This window comes from Acinonyx jubatus, chromosome A2 (assembly GCF_027475565.1).
Source record: "Acinonyx jubatus isolate Ajub_Pintada_27869175 chromosome A2, VMU_Ajub_asm_v1.0, whole genome shotgun sequence".
Taxonomy (NCBI): domain Eukaryota; kingdom Metazoa; phylum Chordata; class Mammalia; order Carnivora; family Felidae; genus Acinonyx; species Acinonyx jubatus.
Window position 1 is genome coordinate 132511622 of NC_069383.1, and position 23571 is coordinate 132535192.

Sequence of the window (23571 nt, forward strand, 5' to 3'; positions counted from 1 at the left end):
TTATTTAGTTTTAGAAAATGTTATGATCTGCAAACACAGGTATGGGAGCGGTGCTAAATGACTGTAAGGAATTGGCCAAAGGTCAGAGAGACAGTAAGCAAGACAGCTGAAGCTGGTTGGTGGCTCCCCGCAAAGCCATGTGTCTTGTAGACAAGATAATATATATGCATCATTGTAAGATTCCTCACTACCATACACAGCTCACCTTCTAATACAACTACATTACAATATGTAAGTTATTAAAATATTGTGATGTCTGTACAAGTTGTTCAAATAATGTGGGTTTGTAATGGAGGATTTTTTTAAGGACCTATCTGAACACCAAAACATTTAAATTGCCATAATTTTTCAACCTAAGTAAGTACTTCCACCTCCATGGAGGTCTAATGGTTACCGTGCAGGCAGATAAATGACTAGGGAGTGTAGGGATGAGGGCAGAAAGTGAGCCCAAATGTGAAAAACCATAGTATTGGGAATCTCAACTCCTATGATAGAGGATGCGAACGAAAATAAGTAAAACTAAAAAAGCAGATGGCATCCTTTACCTAATATTGGCTCATTTATCCCAATTCAATGTCCTGTTTCTTTTTCAAATAAAAACTGAAATTTTCAGATGAACCCATGCATATTTGTTACCATTTCAGGTCAATGAGAAATTTCAAGTGGAAGTAATGAGACAGGCAGAAATTACTCTTAATGTTGCTTACATGGTTGTTTCCTGATTAGGAAGGTAAATGACAACAGGTAGGCATGTTCATGGCAGAACTACAAGATTCTACATAAGAGCAAAACATCTCCTTTGCTCACTATTATCCTCACAGCTGCCTGGAGTCTGGTTCACAGCTTAGTGTCTATAACTTTTATTAAGTTTCCATAACATACCTTGATTACAAAATATTTCCAAGAGCTTAGACACTTCACTTCGAAGAAATTTTACCCTTACAGAAAAGTTGCAAAAATAATATGGTTCCCATATACCGTTCACCCAGCTTCCCCTAATGTTGACATCTTAAATGACTATAGTACAACGAAATACAGGAGATTAAAGTAGGTACAATACTACTCACATACAGACTTCGAATTTCATCATTCATACTGTTTATAAAGATATGCAATTTTTAACATGAGCTTTTTTATTTTTTATTATTTTATTTTTTTATTTTTGAAGGAGAGAGAGAGAGAGAGAAAGAGAGAGAGAGTGAGCACGAGCAGGGGAGGAGCAGAGAGAGAGGGAGACAGAATCCGAAGCAGGATCCAGGCTCTGAGCTGTCACCACAGAGCCTGATGCGGGGCTCGAAGTCACTAACTGTGAAATCATGACCTGAGCTGAAGTCAGAGGCTTAACCGACTGAGCCACCCAGGCGCCCCTAACATGAGCTTTTTTAAAATTAACATTATTTCTATCATCCATTAGGATATCACGAGGAATCCTGAATACCTATTGGTAGCACAAGAAAACAAGTAGGTCGTCTTACTTTCCCAAGCAATTCTTCACTCACGGCTCAAGGCCTATGAGAGGAAGAGCGGCATGACGTAATTTGGCTTTCCCAAGCATTCCCCACCCCCCGCCACTAACCCCAGAGTAACAGCTACTAGCCTGAGTATTCATTCAAAGGATAGAAAGCAAACACCAAGTTCAGTGCTATTAAACGGCTAGGAGGGCAGGCCTGGGTCAGGTGTTTTCTATTAGAGCATAATAGTATGAAGCATGAAAAGAAAGCTTTTTCACTTCAAAAGACCCACCCGAACGTACACTATTGTCCTATAAATGAGTAACAAATCGAAAGAAGTGTTCTGGCTTTAGTGCAGGAAAACTCCCAGTTTGGGACCTCAGCTGTCATACTCAAAAGTAGTTACGCAGCTTCCAGTACTGCACGCTTATGAAACTTTGCCAATGCTTTTGGGGGTACAAGGATAGGCACGCGTACAGGATCATCTCCTTGAGTCCACATTAATAACCTCAGGTGACAATTTATTTAGACAAAACAAAAGACAATCCTCTGTGCAGGCCTTAGTGCTGTGAGTCCACCACCAGAATGTTGTGGAGACAGCAGAGATGCGCTAACGCTCTCCAGACTGTAGCTGATAGGGCCACTGTGGAACATACACTTTAAAAAACAAAGCAACAGCTGCTCAAAATGTTATTATCCAATTAAAATTTTTTTAACATTTATTTATTTTTGAGAGACAGAGCATGAGCGGGGGAGGGTCAGAGAGAGACAAGGAGACACAGAATCTGAAGCAGGCTCCAGGCTCTGAGCTGTCAGCACAGAGCCTGATGCGGGGCTCAAACCCACAAACTGGGAGATCATGTCCTGAGCCGAAGTCGGATGCTCAACCGACTGAGCCACCCAGGCACCCTGTTATTATCCAATTAAATGAATCATCTCTCTGTAAGTAGTCATATACCAACATGTCTTCAAAAGAGATCTCCAAAGCAAAGTTTTAAACCGAAAACATTACTAAATACAATTGAGACCACAGTCAAGCTCTCACTTCTGCCATACTATGGCTCTGGCAACATCATCAAATGGCTACGGTAGTTTTCCTAACTGAAGGTGGATGTACCTAACTGATGATTAGGAATCATTTATAATACACAGGCTAATTATAGGTATAATGGCGGCTGCATGGAAACCATTCACAGATGTGTCAAAGCACCAACTTTGTGTGGGCTGGTATGTAAACTCGTTTTTGGTGAAACTGTATTTGGTTCGTTGGGATACTGAGATACTTGACTTCTAGACAAGTTAAGGTGGTGAAGATACAAAGAATTTGTAACAAAGTCTTTAATGAATGACTGTGGTGGTAATTAAAGGTAATAAATAACTTATTTATTATTCTTGAGCAAAATCAAGATGGGCTCAAATGCTGAGTTGCTTATTAATATTGAGGTTTTATAGTTAAAAAGTATTAATTTGGGGTAAATGTGGCTAAATTTTACCAGAGAGGCATTTCTTCTGATTGGGTGCTCTTGGAGTTTTCTGGCTCTGGATGTCTTGTCAGTTTTGGGTAGGGAAAAGGGGTCCTGTTCTGTTAACAATATCTAGACATATCACTGAGTAACAGTTAAAATAAAACAAATTACGGTAACTCATGCTCATGATATTGACTGGGAGTCAACAAAAACAGGTACGATTATTTTTAATAATTCTGCCTGCAAACGCACACCTGGCTTACTATATTTAAGGAACAATATTTTTGAAAGATTTTTATGGGTGAAATGAAAGAACGGAGGGACTGCACTGCTAAGCCCCATGTAGCTGGAAACAAATATACTGGCAAGCCTCCTTCCTCAACAGCACCAGAAAAATATACACAGTAAGGAGTCACTGTTTTCACTGACCTTCATGAGCAGTCTCATCTCAGCCCTAACTCTCTAGGAGAGAAACCTCACTGCCTTCCCCACAGGCCCTGCCCTGTTCCTTACAGAAGGCTGGCAAATGCCTGCTCCCTAGATGAAGAGCGACAACCTAGTGTTTGATAACTTCACCTCTGTGTAAAGAGCAGGGGAAGACAAGAACTGGCCAAACATCACAATCCCAAGTTTTCATTCTCGGCCCAGCAGAGAACCACATAGACCGGGAACGGCAAACAGTTTCCACCTCCAAGACTCCCAAGTGATGGAGGTGGACAAGGCTTTCCGGCAAGCTGTTATGTGGGTCAAAGGTTCTGTTTAGGGTCAGGTGGACGCAGGGCTCTGATCAACAGGGCACGGCCACCGAGAGAGACACCGGAGCAGCAGCAACGCCATCCCAGTGCGTACTGAAGCCAGACAGACTAAACAAGCACCAAAAATGCTCGCAAATAACCAGAGAGCAAATTTAAAAAACAAAAACAAAGCTCCCTCCTTTTTTCTCATTTTTCAAAGGAGACTTCATGTGAACCTACACACGGGTCCTCTGAGGTCAACTACTGGCAAGGTATATAAACTCCCAAGAAACTGGAATCATTATAGGCATTTAAAAAAAAATTTTTTTTAATGTTTATTTATGAGAGACAGAGACAGATCATGAGCAGGGAGAGAGGGCAGGTAGAGAGAGAGAGGGAGACACAGAATCTGAAGCAGGCTCCAGGCTCCGAGCTGTCGGCACAAAGCTCCATGTGGGGCTCGGGCTCACAAAACTGCAAGATCAGGACCTGAACAGAAGCCGGATGCATGCCCCTAGGCATTTTTAAAGTACTGTGTTTGATAATCTGATGAAACTAAAGCATGGTCAACTTGCCTCTTTTCTCACACTTTGTCTCAGCAAAAAAGGCAACGTGACTCAACACAGTCATCTTCTAAGGGACTGATTCTCTTTATCTCCTTACAGTCACTAACTTGCCCAGGGAGGAGATCAATGTAAAAAAGAAAGAAGACAAAGGAAGAATCCTGCCGTGGTTTTTACTGTTTTTGACCAAGGACCCTAACCCCCTACCCTCTAAGATGTCCCACTGATGAGGCAGGCTTAAATCTGACCTTCAGGAACGGAACTGCGTGGTGTCGTCATCACTGTGGCCTCTCGCTGCAGCTACCATGGATGGGCAGCTGGGTGTCCAGGTCACAGGAGGGCTGGGGGAGGAAGTCAGAGCTCCAGAAGCCACGACCTTGCCAGCTACCGTCTGAGGGCCCCTGCTAAAGAGGCCAGTCCTCCACCCTACTTAGTGTTCCTGGACATCTCTTTTTCACTCTCTGCCTTGGCCAAACCACACAAAACAACAACTTACAAAACATTTTGCTTACAAACGGAATCCCACCTGAAAGTAGGAGGAAGTTTTTATTTTCCTAACTCCCATATTACGGGATCTCTCTCTCTCCCTCTACCTGAGTGGCCCCAGAAACAAGAAAATGTCACCTATTACTTTTATAAATTGAATGAAAGGGCACTAAGATTTTTTTTTTTTTTTTTTTTGCACAAAGTGTCTCTTATCTTCCAGGATGCGAATTAAGAATTCAGATGTTCTTGTAGTTTTTGAATTGTTCAAAGATGCCTGCTTCATTCTGCGATTTTGCTAAAATCCTTATCAGCTGCTTACATTCTGACTCAACTGGTGGTCTGGACACACAACAAATACTTTGGTCTTATTTTCAGGTGTTTTCTTCCACACTGATATATTTAATTTAGGGTACAAGCTTACCCTAAGCTTGTAGCAAAAATCTCTCTCACACACACACACACACACACACACACACACACACACACACACACGTAAAACAGAGCAAAATCTGTTATCCTTCCCTTCTCAATCTTTAGCATGCCTTTATTAGCAATCTATGTTTTGACCAAACATGTCCATTATGACACTAGAAATGAAAGTGTGTACATGAGGACAATGAGCACTGAGCATCTTCTAAACTACTATTATTTTTTTTAATTTTTTAAATGTTTATTTTTGAGAGAGACAGAGACAGAGACAGAGACAGAGCCCGAGCAGGGTAGGGGCACAGAGAGAGGGAAACACAGAATCTGAAGCAGGCTCCAGGCTCTGAGCTGTCAGCACAGAACCTGACATGGGGCTTGAACTCACGAACTGGGAGATCATGACCTCAGCCAAAGTTGCACACTTAATGAATGAGCCACCCAGGCTCCCCTAAACCATTACTCAGATAGTTAAAAGGTGTAGAATCCTGTCGTGGGTTGGAATATGGTGGTAGACATTTTAAGTGTTATCAAAATAAGAATCAAGAATAAACAAGTTATTTACTCTTCCACTTGAATAAAACCAGGTTTTTCTAAAGTACTAACTTCTAAAAACACTTGAAGTATACATCAAAAATCTAAGTGACGACTTTATACATTGTACTATAACTCAAAGAATAATCCCTTGACCTGATTTCTAATACAAAGCTAAGATTTCAGCTTACAAAATCATCAGCATGGTGTCACAGTCTTACATAACCAAAATTATTTTATTTTCATTTTACTTCAACAGTTGCATCTGAACTTAAAGCTTGCATTTCTTCTAGTTAGTGCTTTGCAACTTTGTAACACCTTGTGGCTAGAAGCCTGTTTAGACCAGACCACATTCTTAACAAGCCTCTAAACTACACTGCTACTTCTGTTAAATATTCAGTTAATACAAAAAATGTGACATTCTTACAGGGAATTTTATCATATCCTTCCAAAATATGCTTATTGTTGACCTAAAGCTCAGTAAGAGTAAACCCGTATGCTATAGTGGTGGACATACTTCTAAAAGAAACTCATTATAAATGAAACAGTTAATATATATTATCCAACTCTGCACTGAATTTGAAAAAGAAAGAATGCCAAACTTCAATTAGTAAATCGTTACAGACACCTGCTGTGTAAAAGAACTATTAACAATATAAACATATATATAAACAATCAGAAGACAAAATTCCTTCCTCCAATAAGCGAAGAACTACAAGAAATTAAACACAAACACACAGAAAAATGTGGTCTGGCTTTTCTCATTACCATAAACTACCTGTGCTCACCCTTGGCCGGTCACAGGGCTGACTCCTGAAGCGAACACTGTTGAATCCCTGCCCAAGGACAGGAGAACCACAGATGCTTGGGAGAGTCTATCTAAGAAATATGCCAGCCAGTGTTTTTAATCTTTATACTATCAAGTTAAGGAATCAATGCAATTTGAATAGGAGATAATCTGTGGAAAGTGGTTATCATGGCTCCTGGTGCATTGTAACTTAGAGAAATGTTGGGTATTATGCTGTTACTACAGTTACTATCATTAACAGTGTTATTAACACAGTAAAAGGGTGCTGGACAGGAAACTGAGACTTGGATTACAGATGAAGACAACCTCTCTGAGCCCCTTTCCTTGTCTTAATGCAGATGACAAGGCCTCCCACCCCAGGTTGTGGGTGATGTGAATCAGATGCTAATGAACGTGTAGTGCGTACTTAGCCCAGTGCCTGGCACATAGTATCTGCTCAACACACAACAGATATGTTTTTTAAGTATTCAGGTGATACAAGGTCCTAACTGAACAAATTTTATTAAAGTGCTAGGAAGGGAATAAACAGGGGCTATGGTTCCTGAGGAGGGAAGATGAGAAGGTCTTCCTCCAAAGAGGGGTGGAAAGGGAAGTCCTCTCTCTGGTGACATATGGCCTAAGGCCTGGGGAAGGAGAAGGAGCTGGCCAGGAGAAAAGCCTAGGGAAAGACCTAGAATGGAAGCTCAGTGAGGAAAAGGGACTGTCATCTGCCCTCTTTACCATGCTATCCCCAAGCCGAGAAGTTCCTGACATGCAGCAGGCTCACTACTACTGAGTAGTGCTCAGTGACGATGTTAGAAGAGCGTTTATGGCAGAGGGTACAACAAATGTAAGGGTCCTGGGTTAAGCAACACCCCAGTTGAGCAGCCCACAAAGAACCGAAGGAAGGCCAGCAGTAAGTGGAGACACTGTGGCTGCAGTGTGGTTAGTGGGTGGGTGGCAGGAGGTGGGTGACACAGGAGGGGGCCAGAGGACACAGGAACAGTGTCAGCCATAGCTTCAACTCTAGATCTTATTCTTCTTTCAAAGAGATGCCACCGATGGGTTTAAGGGACAGTGGTATGACTTGATTGATTTCTTTAAAAGATCACCCTGGCTGCTGTGAAAAGAACACATTTTAGAGAAGCAAGAATGGAATCAGGGGGACCTTCTGAGGAGCCAAAGTGCCAAATGAGACAAAAGGTGAGTCCAAGGCCTCAGTGAGAGCAGTGGACTTGTTGACGGGCTGGGTTATCGGGATGGGAGGAACGGAGAACTATGGACTAACTCCCAGCTTTCTACTTTAGCTAGCAGCAGATACTTGTGCCATTTACTGAGAGGGGGTCAACACAGGAAGACCGGCTAGAGACAAGCAGAATGAAAGCCAAAAGTTCTGTTCTGAACTGGTTCGCCTGAGAGGATCCTGGGAAGATGGTGGCGTAGGAGGACGCTGGGCTCACCACGCGTCCTGCCGATCACTTAGAATCCACCCACACCTGCCTAAATAACCTAGAAAACCGCAGAAGACTAGCAGAACGGAGTCTCCGGAGCCAAGCACAGACGAGAGGCCCACGGAAGAGGGTAGGAAGGGCGGCGAGGCGGTGCGCGCTCCACGGACGGGCGGGAGGGAGCCGGGGCGGAGGGGCGGCTCGCCGGCCAAGCAGAGCCCCCGAGTCTGGCTGGCAAAAGCGGAGGGGCCGGACGGAGTGTGTTCCGACAACAAGCGGGACTTGACATCTGGAAAGTTATAAGCTAACAGCTCTGCTCAGAGAACTGGAGGGCTGGGAGGGAGAGTTGTTGAGCCCCGGACGACAGAGCTCAGCTTGGCGGGGAACAAAAGTGCTCTCCAGTGCCATCTCCCTCGCCCATCCCCCAGCCAAAATCCCAAAGGGAACCGGTTCCTGCCAGGGAACTTGCTTGCACCGCGCAAACACCCAACGCTGTGCTTGTGCGGATCCATCCCTCTGGTGGGTCTGACTCCCTCCCGTGCTGCAGGGCCCCTCCCGAAGCAGATCTCCGAAGGAAAAGCAAGCTGAGCCTGCCCCTCCCGCCCCTGTGCACCTTGCCGATCCACCCCGGCTAATACGCCAGATCCCCAGCACCACAAGCCTGGCAGTGTGCAAGTAGCCCAGACGGGCCACGCCACCCCACAGTGAATCCCGCCCCTAGGAGAGGGAAAGAGAAGGCACACACCAGTCTGACTGTGGCCCCAGCGGTGGGCTGGGGGCAGACATCGGGTCTGACTGCGGCCCCGCCCACCAACGCAAGTTATTCAAGACAGCACAGGGGAAGTGCCCACAGTTCCACACCACTCCAGGGACTAGCCAAAATGACGAAATGGAAGAATTCCCCTCAGAAAAACGTCCAGGAAATAACAACAGCTAACGAACTGATCAAAAATGATTTAAATATAACAGAAAGTGAATTTAGAATAATAGTCATAAATTTAATCGCTGGGCTTGAAAACAGTATAAAGGACAGCAGAGAATCTCTTGCTACAGAGATCAAGGGACTAAGGAACAGCCAGGAGGAGCTAAAAAATGCTATCAACGAATTGCAAAATAAAATGGAGACAACCACGGCTCGGATTGAAGAGGCAGAGGAGAGAATAGGTGAACTAGAAGATAAAATTATGGAAAAGGAAGAAGCTGAGAAAAAGAGAGATAAAAAAACCCAGGAGTATGAGGGGAAAATTAGAGAACTAAGTGATGCACTAAAGAGAAATAATATACACATAATTGGTATTCCAGAGGAGGAAGAGAGAGGGAAAGGTGCTGAAGGTGTACTTGAAGAAATCATAGCTGAGAACTTTCCTGATCTGGGGAAGGAAAAAGGCATTGAAATCCAAGAGGCACAGAGAACTCCCTTCAGACGTAACTTGAATCGATCTTCTGCACGACATATCATAGTGAAACTGGCAAAATACAAGGATAAAGAGAAAATTTTGAAAGCAGCGAGGGATAAACGTGCCCTATCATATAAAGGGAGACCAATAAGACTCGTGACTGATGTCACTTCCGAAACTTGGCAGGCCAGAAAGGAAAGGCAGGAGATCTTCAATGTGATGAACAGAAAAAATACGCAGCCGAGGATCCTTTATCCAGCAAGTCTGTCATTTAGAATAGAAGGAGAGATAAAGGTCTTCCCAAACAAACAAAAACTGAAGGAATTCGTCACCACTAAACCAGCCCTACAAGAGATCCTAAGGGGGATCCTGTGAGACAAAGTACCAGAGACATCACTACAAGCATGAAACCTAAGGACATCACAATGACTCTAAACCCGTATCTTTCTATAACAACACTGAATGTGAATGGAGTAAGTGCGCCAACCAAAAGACATAGGGTATCAGAATGGATAAAAAAACAAGACCCATCTATTTGCTGTCTACAAGAGACTCGTTTTAGACCTGAGGACACCTTCAGATTGAAAGGGAGGGGATGGAGAACTATCTATCATGCCACTAGAAGTCAAAAGAAAGCTGGAGTAGCCATGCTTATATCAGACAAACTAGACTTTAAATTAAAGGCTGTAACAAGAGATGAAGAAGGGCATTATATAATAATCACAGGGTCTATTCATCAGGAAGAGCTAACAATTATAAATGTCTATGCGCCGAATACAGGAGCCCCCAAATATATGAACTGGTTCGCCTGAGACATCTTGAGTGAGGACGTCAACTAGGAATCTGGTCACAAGAGGCCGTACATGAGAGGAGGTGGTCCATGACAGAGCTGTAAGGACAGCAGTCAAAGCCAAGGGACAAGGTGAAATAATAAGGGATGGGTTTTTGTCAGGTAATAACAACCACATCATCTATCATGTTTCACTTCTGGTTGGGTTGCCAGAAAGTTCCAAACACAACATAAATCTTAAAGGAAAATTTTCTTCTTAGGAATTCTGGACATGATAATCTACCCCTTTTACTTTTCCTCTTCTTTACGGTGTCAGTCTTCTTTCTTGCAAACATAAACAAAATTTATTTATGTACAAAATTGTAAAAATTTTATTTTATGTACAACGAGAAAGGGAAAACAGAAGAAATGAGGCAGCGTAGTGACATCCCTGGAGGAGTCAGGAGGACTGGCCCCCACATCTCCTTGCAGAGTGTACAATTACAGACACATCAGCTGAACGTTATGTGGGGGTGTTGTGCTTCTCCGATCGACCCCAAGCTCCTCAAAGGCATTAACCCTCTTATTCATCTTTGCATTGCTGTGAAATGGGCCAACATCCAGCTCAGAGTGCACAGACAATGCATGTACCCTCACACCATCTGTCACCCATTTGTAAATGCAAGGGACTGAGGCCTTGCTCCAGTACTCTAAAGCTCAGTTCTCAGTTGTTTTAAACAAAGGACAGTGTGTGATTAAATACCAGTAAGGAATGCACACAAACGTGAGGTAAGTTTGGATAAATCTTCAAGGCCTGGGTTGGAAGACTTCAAGGAGGGGAAAAAACAACAAAACTCAACTGGTCTCGGAAGATGCACAGTGTCTGGAGGTGTGGAAGCATATTTCAGAAAGCAGCCAAAAAACAGAAGCAGGAAGGAGTCTATTCTGGCTGGAGGGAAAAGATTTTGAACAACGAAGTACAGGGAGAAGGGAGATGGAAAAAACCGTGAAGACACAGAGCGGACATCCATGAGTGCCAACAACTTTAGGTTTTAGAGTTTCAGAAAGTTACAAACCGCTGAGAACTTCAAAGAGATGTTGAATGAAGATCACATAAATTCAATGTGTAGAATGGATAAGAGAGAAGAGAAAGTGTCACGACTGCGTCTTTTAAGTTAATAAGAATCTGATAAGAAGGAGGCCACAGGGTCCACAAAGTCAGAGTCCACCCAGACTTGCTGAGTGATGTGCTACAGACAGAGAAAGAGACCATGAAATTATAACCCAGGGTTTGAGACCAATGGGTCAGGAGACGAGCAGTATGCTCAAGAGAAATGAAGGCAGCAGGAGGAAGTGATTCGACAAAAAGGTGGTACCTTTAACTGCAGGCAGAAGAGGCTTCAGATGACAGTGGCCACTCTGTTTCCAGACCGCTCCCCCACTGCCCCGCCCTTGCAGCACAACACATACGAGATCTGCTCAAGTCCTTGTGGGGAAGAATTTTCCTTAGTATTCTCACATAAACATAACAGAAAAGTTCTTGCACGTATTTTAATCTCTCTGTGGGTACAAAAGCAAATGTGAATGGATTTGCTTTTACATACTAAAATTTATTTACAAAATTGAAAAATTTTAAATTTATTTACAAAACTGTAAAAATTTTATTTACAAAAATAAAAGGAGTGGCCAAAACGGTCTCCTACGAAGCACTGTGAGTTCACATTTGGACATTTAAACAAAATAATATTGTTATGGAAAAAGATATTCTCTAGTGTCTAGCCAGGAGAGAACTGCAAATTAAAACCCCAAGGAGATAGCAACATACTATGAGAATAGCTAAAAAACCATGTTTTTAATCTAATGATTTAACAAGAAGTGACACAGGTGCAGAGCAACCGGGACTCTCATTACACACTGCTGCAAAATGGGGCAACCTCCACCTCGGACAGTGTCTTACCAAATTAAACTTGTATTTTCCCTATGACCTCACTCCTAGGGACCTACCCAAGAGAAACAAAAACGTATGTCCCCATGCAAGTACCTGCATGCAAATTCATAGCAGCTTTACTCGTAATCACAAACCTGGAAACGGAAATGTGTATCAGCCAGTGCACAGGTGAACAAACCCTACTGCAGACCTCCATACAACGGGATACTACTCAGTGACGCAAAGGAAGTAACTTCTGGTACAGCAAAAATATGAACGCGCCTCAAAAGCATATTCAGCGAAATAAGACAAGGCACAAAAGGCTACATAGTACGACTGTATTTATAAAATATTCTGGAAAAGGGAAAACTACAAATATTCTGAATTTGGGTTACGGTGGTAGTCACAAGCCATTTGTCAAAATGCATAAAAATGTACATTCACAAAGGGTGAATTTTCCGGTATCAAAATTACTCAATAAACCAAACTTTAAAAGAAAAAAGAAAAAGATAGCATTTTAACATTTGCTCAAAGACAACTGTTAAGGTGTAACTTTATTATCTATGATTACTCTGAAAAATTCTAGACATTTCTTAACTAGCTAGAATACTACAAATGTCCTTAATACTGAAAAGAAATAAACCTCATGCTTTTTCCCTCTTTGGGCCTCAAAACATTCCTATGCAAAGATAGGGCTGTACGGGTGTGAGTGTGCTGTGTGAATGCTGGTTATTGAGGCGCTAATAAAGTGAGTCTTGTTTCCTGGACAGCTGTCGGCTCCACTGCTCTTCCGTCAGAAACAGAAGAGGAGAGCTCTTATGCTCATGGAATGTGGCCTTCTCAATGGACAGCTGTTACGTCATGCCCAGAAACACTGCCCAAGAACCCATTCTCAGCACGCACCACGCAGAAAACGGTAAAAACAAAAATGACAACAAAAGACCCAAGAAACGATTATACAAAGTACATAGATATAAACTAAGCTGTGCTATTTAAAAGCAGATCACTCCTAAGAAATATTTCTCAATATTTAATATTCCAGACTGTCTTTTTTACGAGTCATGTTTTACCTCATCTTATTATCCTTAGCATACAACCTCAGAATTCAAATATATCTATTTTTTACTTTTCAAAACACATTTTGTATGAGCATGCTTTGATTACTAATTCCATACAATTGTGAGAGTAATGATTTTACCCTTTGTATTATGAAATGCCCACCTAGAAAGTATGCCATTTTACAGTTTGGTCTGCTATAAGCCATTTTCAGTTGAACAAGGGCTTTCAAATTCTTTTGACCATTATGCACATTTTCCGTCGCAACCCGAGAGAGAGAGGTGTGTGTGCGTGTGCAAGCAACACTGAGGTTGTACGAAATAAGACTTACGCTTACTATGAGATGTTCTCTAATATTTCCTTTCACATTAGAGTCCTTAAAATGCTGTCAAATAGCCACACAATCTATATCATGACACACAATTTTCAAAATCATCACCCCAGAAGATGGGGGAAAAAAAACCTCATTAACATTTTTGCCTGTTTTAAACACAGGCTTTTAAAAATTCACCTATTTGTCTTTAAACACATGAGTGACCTTCCCTGAGGCTGACTCACAACTCACCACACTCTGTTCTCCCTCGGGGTCCCCAGCTGGCTGGGGTGAACGGCAGAGATGGAACGGACCTTCAGAATCCAGGCCTCTGCTGCTCCCGGCCTGCAAATACTCGGGACCTTTATTTCTGTCCATTTACCCACCTTGTTATTCCTTGGCCTCTACACACATGCACGCACCCACGGAATGAAACAGAATTCCACCAGGTAGAAAAAGGGTTGCAGTAGAGAAGGAAGTAAAGCCAAGTTTTTTCTTAACATCCATGCATTTCAGTCATGCCTGCTGTGCTGATTTTCCAGTATCACAGAGAGAACAAGTTTAAAAGGCTGAACTGGCATATAAATCACACACAAAAAGTATTTTCAACTATCAACAATTTTGAGTTTTTAAACTGCCAGTCAATATTCTATTGTACTATTCCACACTGAAAATGGTGGGCATGTGTGTGAATCAGGCAGAAATTTTATACGAAGATTGGAAAACTTACTTTTAAGGACTCCCACAAGGGAAACTGGACCAATGAGAAAGGAATCTGAAGAGAAAAAAAAAAAAATCAAATAAATTAGGCGGGAAAGATCAGAGTTTGCCTAGCCCTACTATATGAACCTATAATTATTATTTATAAGCCTTAGTTCATTTTAACTTTATGTGTATAACAAAACTAACATTAAATTTATAGGTGCAGTATATACAGTTTTCAGAAAAAGAGTTAAGCTGTAACTGCCTGTAGAGTTCTACTAACTTTTTGAACCCAAGGGACATAAAATGATGGTGTGAAACCCTTTTGAAACAGAAAGAGAAACACAGTACAGAGATCTGGCTACTGAACTGACAAAACAAATATTTCCTATCACAAGCAATAAGGACTTTAAAGACTTGACATTTTTCTGCAGAACCAGAGCTGTCTACTCCTTAGCGGGCCAAATGTTGGGGTTTAAAATAGAAACAGGGAGGTGCGCCTGGGTGGCTGAGTCAGTTGAGTGTCCGATCAGGTCACGATCTCATAGTTCATGAGTTCAAGCCCCACGCTGGGCTCTAGGCTGACAGCTGGGAGCCTGGAGCCTGCTTCAGATTCCCTCTCTCTCTACCCCTCCCCCCCACCGCCTCTCTCACTCTGTCAAAATTAAATAAAAACATTTAAAAACTTAAAAAAACAGACAAACAGGGAGAGGGAGCAAGACTGGGGGAGGAGGAGACGGGGGGTGGGGGGCAGAGCAGGATGGGAGAGAAAAGGAAGGGAAGGGAAGAAAAGAAGGGGAGAGGAGAAGAGAGGTGAAAAGGGAGAGAAGGAGAGGCCCAGAGAGAGAGGAGAAGAAAGGAAGAGAGGGAGAGGGAAGGGGAGGAGGAGCAGGAGAGTACAAAGGGGTAGAGAGGGGAGGCAGGCGGAGGGAAAGAGCAGGCAGGAAACCAGAGAGGAGGCCACAGAGCCACTTACAGGAGGAAGTGGAGCAACAGGGAAGGAGGAACAGGCCAGTGTGGCGGTGGGAAAGCACAGCATGTCAGCAGTGCAGGGGCCCAAGAACACAACTGGGCCTGAGGGCCGGCCAGTCCCCACGGGAGGCAGGGAGAGGAGTCATCTGCAGTAGCAAAGCGTGACACTGAAGACAACCAGCGCACTCACAGTGAGTGTTTGCAGTCATGTGGACAGCAATACGCGCTAGAATGACCAAGCACTTCTCATGTATCAGGCACTGTGCTAATAAGCACTTCCTAAGCTTTATTTCACACATCACAACAACCCTGTGAGATGGGTAGGTATTATTACTCTCCCCATGTTACAGGTGAAGAGGACGTTCGGGGATGCTGTATAACTTGACTGAAGCCAAGACAATCTGACTCCACAGCCCCGTCTGCTACTCTGCCTGAAACACCTCTCAGTGCATTTACTGCACATAAATTCACCCACAGCACAACCTGTTTGCTTTCAATGACATTTTCTAAAATTGGAAAACAGAACCACACCTCCCTATTTCCTAAGACAAAAATACCTCAATTCCAGTGAACACCACCCACTAGTCTTGATGACATCCCATCACTGGCCAAAAAGGCATGGCCCCAGTACTGTTTTCTGTACTCACTTGAAAGGAGAGAGTAAAACGTGGACTTTGGACAGTGTCAATATGCATATGGGTGTGTGAGTCTGTGAAGGGTGTGTGTGGTAGAGACCACGATTCTGAAGGCATTAACGGACAGTTACCTTCACACGAATCGAAGGCATTAAATTACTTCTGAAGTATTTCCATTTAATCACAAATTACAAGTCTAATATCATTTGCCTTTACTCTGCTGGAGTAAATGATGGCCCTGAGTTTCAGAATGGACACAGAAAAAAAGATCTATCTTCTGCTCAGGCAGGAAATGGCAGTAAAAAAAAAAAAAATGACGGCAACAGTCTAGTTTAGGCTGACAGAGTAGAATCTCAGAGAAGTTGGCTGTCTTCAGAGTAAGCAGCACCCCACCCTGGATGTCAAAATTCCACAACAGGGGTGACATTTAGTTTAGTTTTTGTTGTCACCAAAATGTGAAAGCACCTGACAAAACGTCCATTCTGAAACTAAAGTGCTGTATTTTCAATTAACTATCAAGCCCCCCCACCCAAACTGACTACATATTAGTTTTCTAAAAGCTTTTCTAAATTTCAAAAAAATTTATAGTGTGTAATAAAACACGCAAGAGGGCTGTAACAGGTACTAGGATGATAATGACTTTAATTTTCTTCTTTGTACTCTCCTCTCCCTAATGTAAGTAGTTCACATTTTAATAAGAATGTAAATATTCCACATTAATAAGAAGAAAAAAAGGCCTTACAACTTATTGTAATGGTCCATGGTAGCATTCTTTACTTCTTGATTAAAATAACCTGTAAAACTTCATTGTATGTTACCAGCACTTTTTTGGTATTTAAAAAAATAATAATAGATTTTGAATCCTGTTGATGCACATTTTTCCCATTTTCCTCTATTAAATGTTATTCATTAAATTGTTCCTTCAAATTTAAAGAAGTAATGTAAAAGTCATACAGTTGGAATGGCCAAACTATTCCACTGGGTATTTACCTTAAAAAGTGAGCCGACAGTAAACCCCAATTTACTCTCTAAAACAAGATTAACTGACAGCCTAAGGTGATTAAATGTGCTGTAAACGCTTAAATAATTAAATTTATTTCTGGTTTCTGGTAGTGAAATATCCCTTGTAAGATCAACTCCTGACGTGTAAAAATTTTTCAAATATTCTTCAAGTCAAGATCCTATCGAAAGCTTTCAGTCGTTTACGAGAGGAACAAACAACAATGAAAATGTGCTGCATGCATGCGGAAGGAGGGCCGCCAGCAAGCAGTGCTCCACGGCTAAAACAAACACTTCTCCAGGCTGCCCAAGAACACGGGCCTGTCAAAGAGCTCACTCCCTCCCCGAATCTGGTTTGGAGTTACATAACAGTGATGTTTCTTCAAAACGTGGAATTTTAAACCCCAAACAGATGTAAGCTGTTATTCCAAAACGTTTTATAGATGTAGAAAATGAATAGCTGCACTCAGAGGTCTTATATTCCAAAACACAACATACTCATTTTATTGCTCTGCAAGTTACAAAACGCCTCACTGTTGTGACCTTTTTAATGCCTCCATTTAAGATGTTTTGTTTGAATAAGGTTGTTACGACCCAGGGCACTAATAAGCGAGCGGCAGTAAACTCAGCTCCCATCAAAGAGGCAGATGCAGAGAGAGAGAAACCTGCTAAAATTTGACATGGACTCCACTCAGTAATAAACACAGTAATAATTCTATACAAGAGAGCATGTGAGGATTCCAGGTGAAGTAGACAAAATCAAATATAGGTGTGGTGAGCAGGGGAAGAAGTGTTGGCCATTACTAATGAAATAGAGAATGTACAAAATTACATTACGAACACGCTTCACCTCTGATTAAGTAGTGGACTAGAATCATCACTGAAGCCAATCAATGCTTTGAGCCTTGTGATCTTAAAACAAGTGTCCCTCATCTTATGGTCCTTAAAAAGTAATGAAGTGATTTATAACAAACCAAGGTGATACAAAGATAATGATATCTAAGGTATTATTTATCACCAAAATTCTATTTTTCCGTGGAAAAGTCGTATCAGCATAACACTTTCTTAAAAATAAGACTTGATTATAAGCTACAATGAATACATTACTATTATGAATGATCTAGGAACCATAAGAATAAAAAGTATGTTTTAAAAGCTGTGAAAGCTATTGTACCTTGGCAGAAATAACCCCAAATTCTCTAGCAATAAAACAAACAAAAAAATTAAACTTTTTGCTAAGATCTCAAATTAGAACGATTCGTACAGCATGGGATTGGTAGGCCTGCTATGGATATCACAATGGGTCCAAGAACTGGCCCACTGCGATTTTCAAGGGACCCTCCAAGGGACCCAAAGAGATTCTCCTTTTGGCTGTGTGACAATGTCCAAGTTTTTGTGACTGATTTAGGGTTTTCCACTTCAGTGTTGCAGTGCTAACGAAGCCATTCTCCTCTTAAATAGGCTGTGCCTTTTACCATTCACCCCAAGGGTGACAAAAGACAAATCAAGCTGAAGAAACCTTGTGCCTCAAAGTAACTATTGTTCCAAATTTCTAAATTAAACAAAAAAAGTGAGAGCCATTTAAAGCTGGTCTAGTGCTAACTAGCATTTGACAGCAACGCATTCTAACAGTAAACAGACATTGATTTTTCAACTGAACAGCCATTATCGACTTATGTGCACTGTATATAGAGAATAGAACATCTACCTAATAAAGGAAATTAACCTAAAATTAGGAAAAATTTTAAGTGAATTATTCCTAAGGTTTATAAGAGATCCTGTAAGTCCTAAAACATCTTTCCAAAAAAGCACAAAGTGGACAAAAGGGCATCAAAATCTAATAAAGAAAAGGAGATGCATGTGAACAGTTTGATTCTTAAGTAAATCTTTTAGAACTCAGCCAGGAGCTTTGAGGATATCACCAATCATTAACTCCATGTGCTAGGCACAGCATATCCTTAGTGAATTTTGGCACTGAAGGTAGTGATTATGTGTTCTTTCTCTGCTTTCTACAGAATCCTCCTATACATATATATATATATATATATATATATATATATATACACACACATATATATATACACACACATATATATATACATATATATACACATATATATACACACACACATATGTATATATACACACATATATACATACATATGTATACATATATATATACACGTGTATATATACATATACATACACATATATATATACACGTGTATATATACATATACATACACACATATATATATATATATATATATACATATACACACACAAACACCGTTCTTTGTGGTGAAAGACTGAATGCTTTCCTCTTAAGATCATGAACACAGCAAAGATGTCTGTTCTCACTTCTGTTCAACACTACACTGGAGGTTCTAGTAAGTATAACTGGCAAGAAAAAGAAAAAAAGCAGAAAAATTGGAAGGAAGCTGTCACTATCAAAATGACATGATTAGGCATGCTGAAAATTCTGAAGAATCTTAAGGAATCAATATACAAAAAAAAAAAAAAAGAAGAAGAAGAAGAAGAAAGAAAATAAAGCAACAAAATCCCTAAATGCTAGCAGCAAATTAGTGAAAAACAAATGTTAAAAAAAAAAATCTGTTTAAAGGTGAATTAAAATTCAACTGAGGAAAAAAGTTAACAGAAGACTTGTAGGACCTATGTACTTAAGTGACCAAATATTTTTATGAGAAATTAAAGAAAAATAAAAAAATACAGAATACATTGTCAATGGACTAGGGGACTCAATATTGCTAAAATATCTATCATCTGCCAAATAATCTATAATTTCAATGAAATCCCAAATATAATCCCAGCAGGTTTTCTTTAAAAAAAAAAAAAAACAACAACAACAGACAAGCTGATTCTAAAAGTTACCTGACAATGCCAAAGACCAAGAATAGCTAATATTGAAAAATCACACCAAATCCTAGGAGACCAACACAATTTGATTTCAAGAAGTACTATAAAGACACAGTAATCAGGATAATCATCAGGACAACAGGCTTAAGCACAGACCAAACAACAGAAAACAGTTCAAAAACAGTATTTTCAATAAATAATTCTGGAACAGCTAGATATCTATATGCATAAAAATGAAACGTGACCCCCAACCTCATAACCATATACACAAATTAATGCAGGATGAACCACTGACTTAAAAATAAAAGCTAAACCTATAAAACTTTTAAAAGAAAACAGACCAGAATATCTTGGCGACCTGGAAGTAAGAGGAGATTTCTTAGAACATAAGAAGCAATAATCATAAAATTTCTCAAAACTGAAAAATCAGATTACATCAAATTTTAAAACTTTTGCTTATCAAAAGGTGCTACTAAGAAAAATCCCAATGACATCTGTATCATCAATAAAATTCATTCTAAAATTCATATGAATTGTCAAGAGACTCCAAGTAGCCAAAAGTCATTGTCTTTAAAAAAGAAGGAAGTTAAAGTCTCATATTTCATGATTTCATAGTACAAAGCCACAGTAAGCAAAACGATGTGGCAGTAGCATCAAGACATACAAATGAATGGAACAGAGAGCCAAGAAATGACCCCTAGCATATACATAATCAAATGGTCTTTGACAAGGGTGCCAGGACAGTGGGAGGGTGTTCTCTTCAACAAATAGTGCTGGGGCATCTGGGTGGCTCAGTCGGTTAAGCGTCTGACTTCAGCTCAGGTCATGATCTCACACTTGGTGAGTCTGAGCCCTGTATGGGGCTCTGTGCTGAGAGCTCAGAGCCTGGAGCCTGCTTCGGATTTTGTGTCTCCCTCTCTCCGCCATCCCCTGCCCTCGCTCTCTCTCTCTCTCTCTCTCTAAAACAAACATTAAAAAAAAATTATCTTTAAAACATAGTGCTAAGAAAACTAGATATACACATGCAAAAGAATAAAGTTGGACCCTTACATTACACCATATAAAAAATTAACTCAAAATGGATCAAACATCCAAATGCAAGACATAAAACTATAAAACTCATTAAAGAAAACATAGGGGAGAACTTTCGTGACAGTGTATTTGGCAATGCTTTCTGGGATAGGACACTGAAAGCACAGGCAACAAAAGTAAAACTAGACAAACGCGACTACACCAAAATTTAAAACTTTTGTACATCAGAGTACACAATCACTAGATTAAAAGGCAACCTACAGAACGACAAAAAAAGATCTGTATATCAGGTATTTGATAAGAGATTAAGATTCAGAATATAAGGTTAAGATTCAGGAGTTAAAAAACTCCTACAGCTCAACAACAACAAAAACCTAATTTCTAAATGGGCAAAGATTTCAATGGACATTTCTCTTGAAAAGTTTTACAAACAGCCCAGAATCGTGTGAAAAGATGTTCAACAGTACTAATCATTACAGAAATGCAAATCAAAACCACAGTGAAATATCACCTCACACCCATTAGGAAACTACCATCAAAGAAAAAAAAAAAAGAAGAAAAGAAAGGAACAAGTATGGGCAAGGATATGGAGAAACTGAGCCCTTTGCACACTGTTGGTGGGAATGTACAATGACAGAGCCATTTGGAAAACAATAGGGCAAAATAGAATTTCATATGATCCAGCAATTCCATTTCTGGGTATACACCCAAAAGGACTGAAAGCAAGGTCTCAGAGAGGTATTTGAACATTTATGTTCAAAGCAGCCTATGTGGTTCCACCACAACCCAAAGGTGGAAGCAACCTAAGTGTCCACCTGTCCATCCATAAATAAACAAAATATGGTATGTGTGTACACACGCACACAATGGAATATGAGCCTTAAAAAGAAGGAAATTCTGACAAATACTACAGAATGGATGAACCCTGGGGACATTATAACCAGTAAAATAAGCCAGTAACAAAAAGACAAATACTGCATAGGGGCGTGTGGGTGGCTCAGTCGGCTAAGCATCCAACTCTTGCTTTCGCCCCAAGTCATCTCATGGTTCGTGGGTTTGTCATGTCAGGCTCCCTTGCTGAGAGTGCAGAACCTGCTTGAGATCCCCTCTGCCTCTTAGGGGCACACGTACCTCAATGTTTATACCACTGCTTTCAACAATAGTCAAGTTATGGAAAGAGCCCAAATGTCCATCAACTGATGAATAGATAAAGATGTGGTTTATATATACAATGGAATACTGCTTGGCAATAAGAAAGAATGAAATCCTGCCATTTACAGCAACGTGGATGGAAGTGGAGGGTATTATGCTAAGTGAAATAAGGCAGTCAGAGAGAAAGACAGATACTGTAAGTTGTCACTCATATGTGGAACTTGAGAAACTTAACAGAAGACCATGGGGGAAGGGAAGGGGGAAAAATAGTTACAAACACAGAAGGAGGGAAGCAAACCATAAGAGACTCTTTTTTTTTTTTTTAATGTTTATTTATTTTTGAAGGAGAGAGAGACAGAGTGTGAATGGGGGAGGGGCAGAGAGAGAGGGAGACAGAAAATCGGAAGCAGGCTCCCGGCTCTGAGCTGTCAGCACAGAGCCAGACGCGGGGCTCGAACCCATGAATTGTGAGATCATGACCTGAGCCGAAGTCGGATGCTCAACCGACTGAGCCACCCAGACGCCCCAATAAGAGACTCTTAAATACAGAGAACAGAGGGTTGATGGGGTGGGGGAGGGGATGGGTGATGGGCAGTGAGGAGGGCACCTGTTGGGATGAGCGCTGGATGTGGTATGTAAGCAATGAATCATGGGAATCTACCCCCAAAGCCAAGAGCACACTGTATACACTGTATGTTAGCCAACTTGACAATAAATTACATGAAAAAAAAATATTCAGGTCTATCAAAATGCAAAGAAATCATCTTTTAGGTATCAAGTTTAATTTACCAAATCATTCAAAATGAAAAAAAATCACAAAATCACACCGGCTTTTACGCCACAAGTAACTGATTCTTTTTTTTTTTTTTTTTTTTTTTTTTAAATTTTTTTTTCAACGTTTATTTATTTTTGGGAGAGAGACAGAGCATGAACGGGGGAGGGGCAGAGAGAGAGGGAGACACAGAATCGGAAACAGGCTCCAGGCTCTGAGCCATCAGCCCAGAGCCTGACACGGGGCTCGAACTCACGGACCGCGAGATCGTGACCTGGCTGAAGTCGGACGCTTAACCGACTGCGCCACCCAGGTGCCCCCACAAGTAACTGATTCTAACACACCATTCAACACTAACTCCTAGCAAATGTTCAACACTTGCATTAAGATTTAATCCTGCTTCCAGGGCTCTGCACACAGTACTTACATGGGGGAATTATGGTATCGAGGCTAACCAATGCATGTATGACTGAGCAGAATGTAACTGTGAGGTCCCAAGTAGATAGAAGTTGTGCCCTACCTAAAATGATGAACTATTTTTGTCAGTTGGGATTCTTAAAAAATGCAGTTGGAAATACTTTTAAAAGTTTGCATTTTGTGTAATAAAGTTTAAAAAAATCTATATAAAGACACACACATATGCGCGCGCACACACACACGCGCACACACACACACACATACATACTGATGCATTTATTTTCATTGGCTTCTTTAATGAACTGTGGATCACCCCAAAATTCCTACAATAGTCACTCAGCAACGAGTGTCATACTTGTTAACAAAACCTGAGCTTTTCTTCCGCTGTGTAAGAAGCAAACGAAGAAGTTCATTTTCAGTTCTTCAGTGTCGTTTCCAATATGTTAGGTTGTGTTGACTTAAGCCTTCTAAGAAAACAGCCAGAGAGTATGTATATAGCTGAGGGAGGTGCTTGAGAAATTTCACAACCAGAATTCCTGTCAAGATGTTAGAACTCTGGCACAGGGTCAGGAAACAGATGTTTTCAGTTGGAATCTCAAGCAACGGGAATCTCTTACAAAACATAACCAGGTTGTTCTTCAGATTTTTGTGTGCGAGCG

General features: G+C 41.0%; 1 protein-coding gene across 2 annotated transcripts in view; it reads right to left on the reverse strand.

Annotated features, from left to right (window-relative positions):
* The window catches only part of SLC25A26 (solute carrier family 25 member 26), a 136205-nt gene that overhangs the window by 18399 nt on the left and 94235 nt on the right, over positions 1 to 23571 (reverse strand). The window contains exon 6 of one of the 2 annotated variants that reach the window (XM_015072445.3): positions 14085 to 14129. The exons of the other annotated variant lie outside the window; for it this stretch is intronic. Coding sequence (XP_014927931.3) covers positions 14085 to 14129 — 45 coding nt within the window. The remainder of the gene's footprint in view (positions 1 to 14084; positions 14130 to 23571) is intronic. 2 annotated transcript variants of the gene reach the window in all.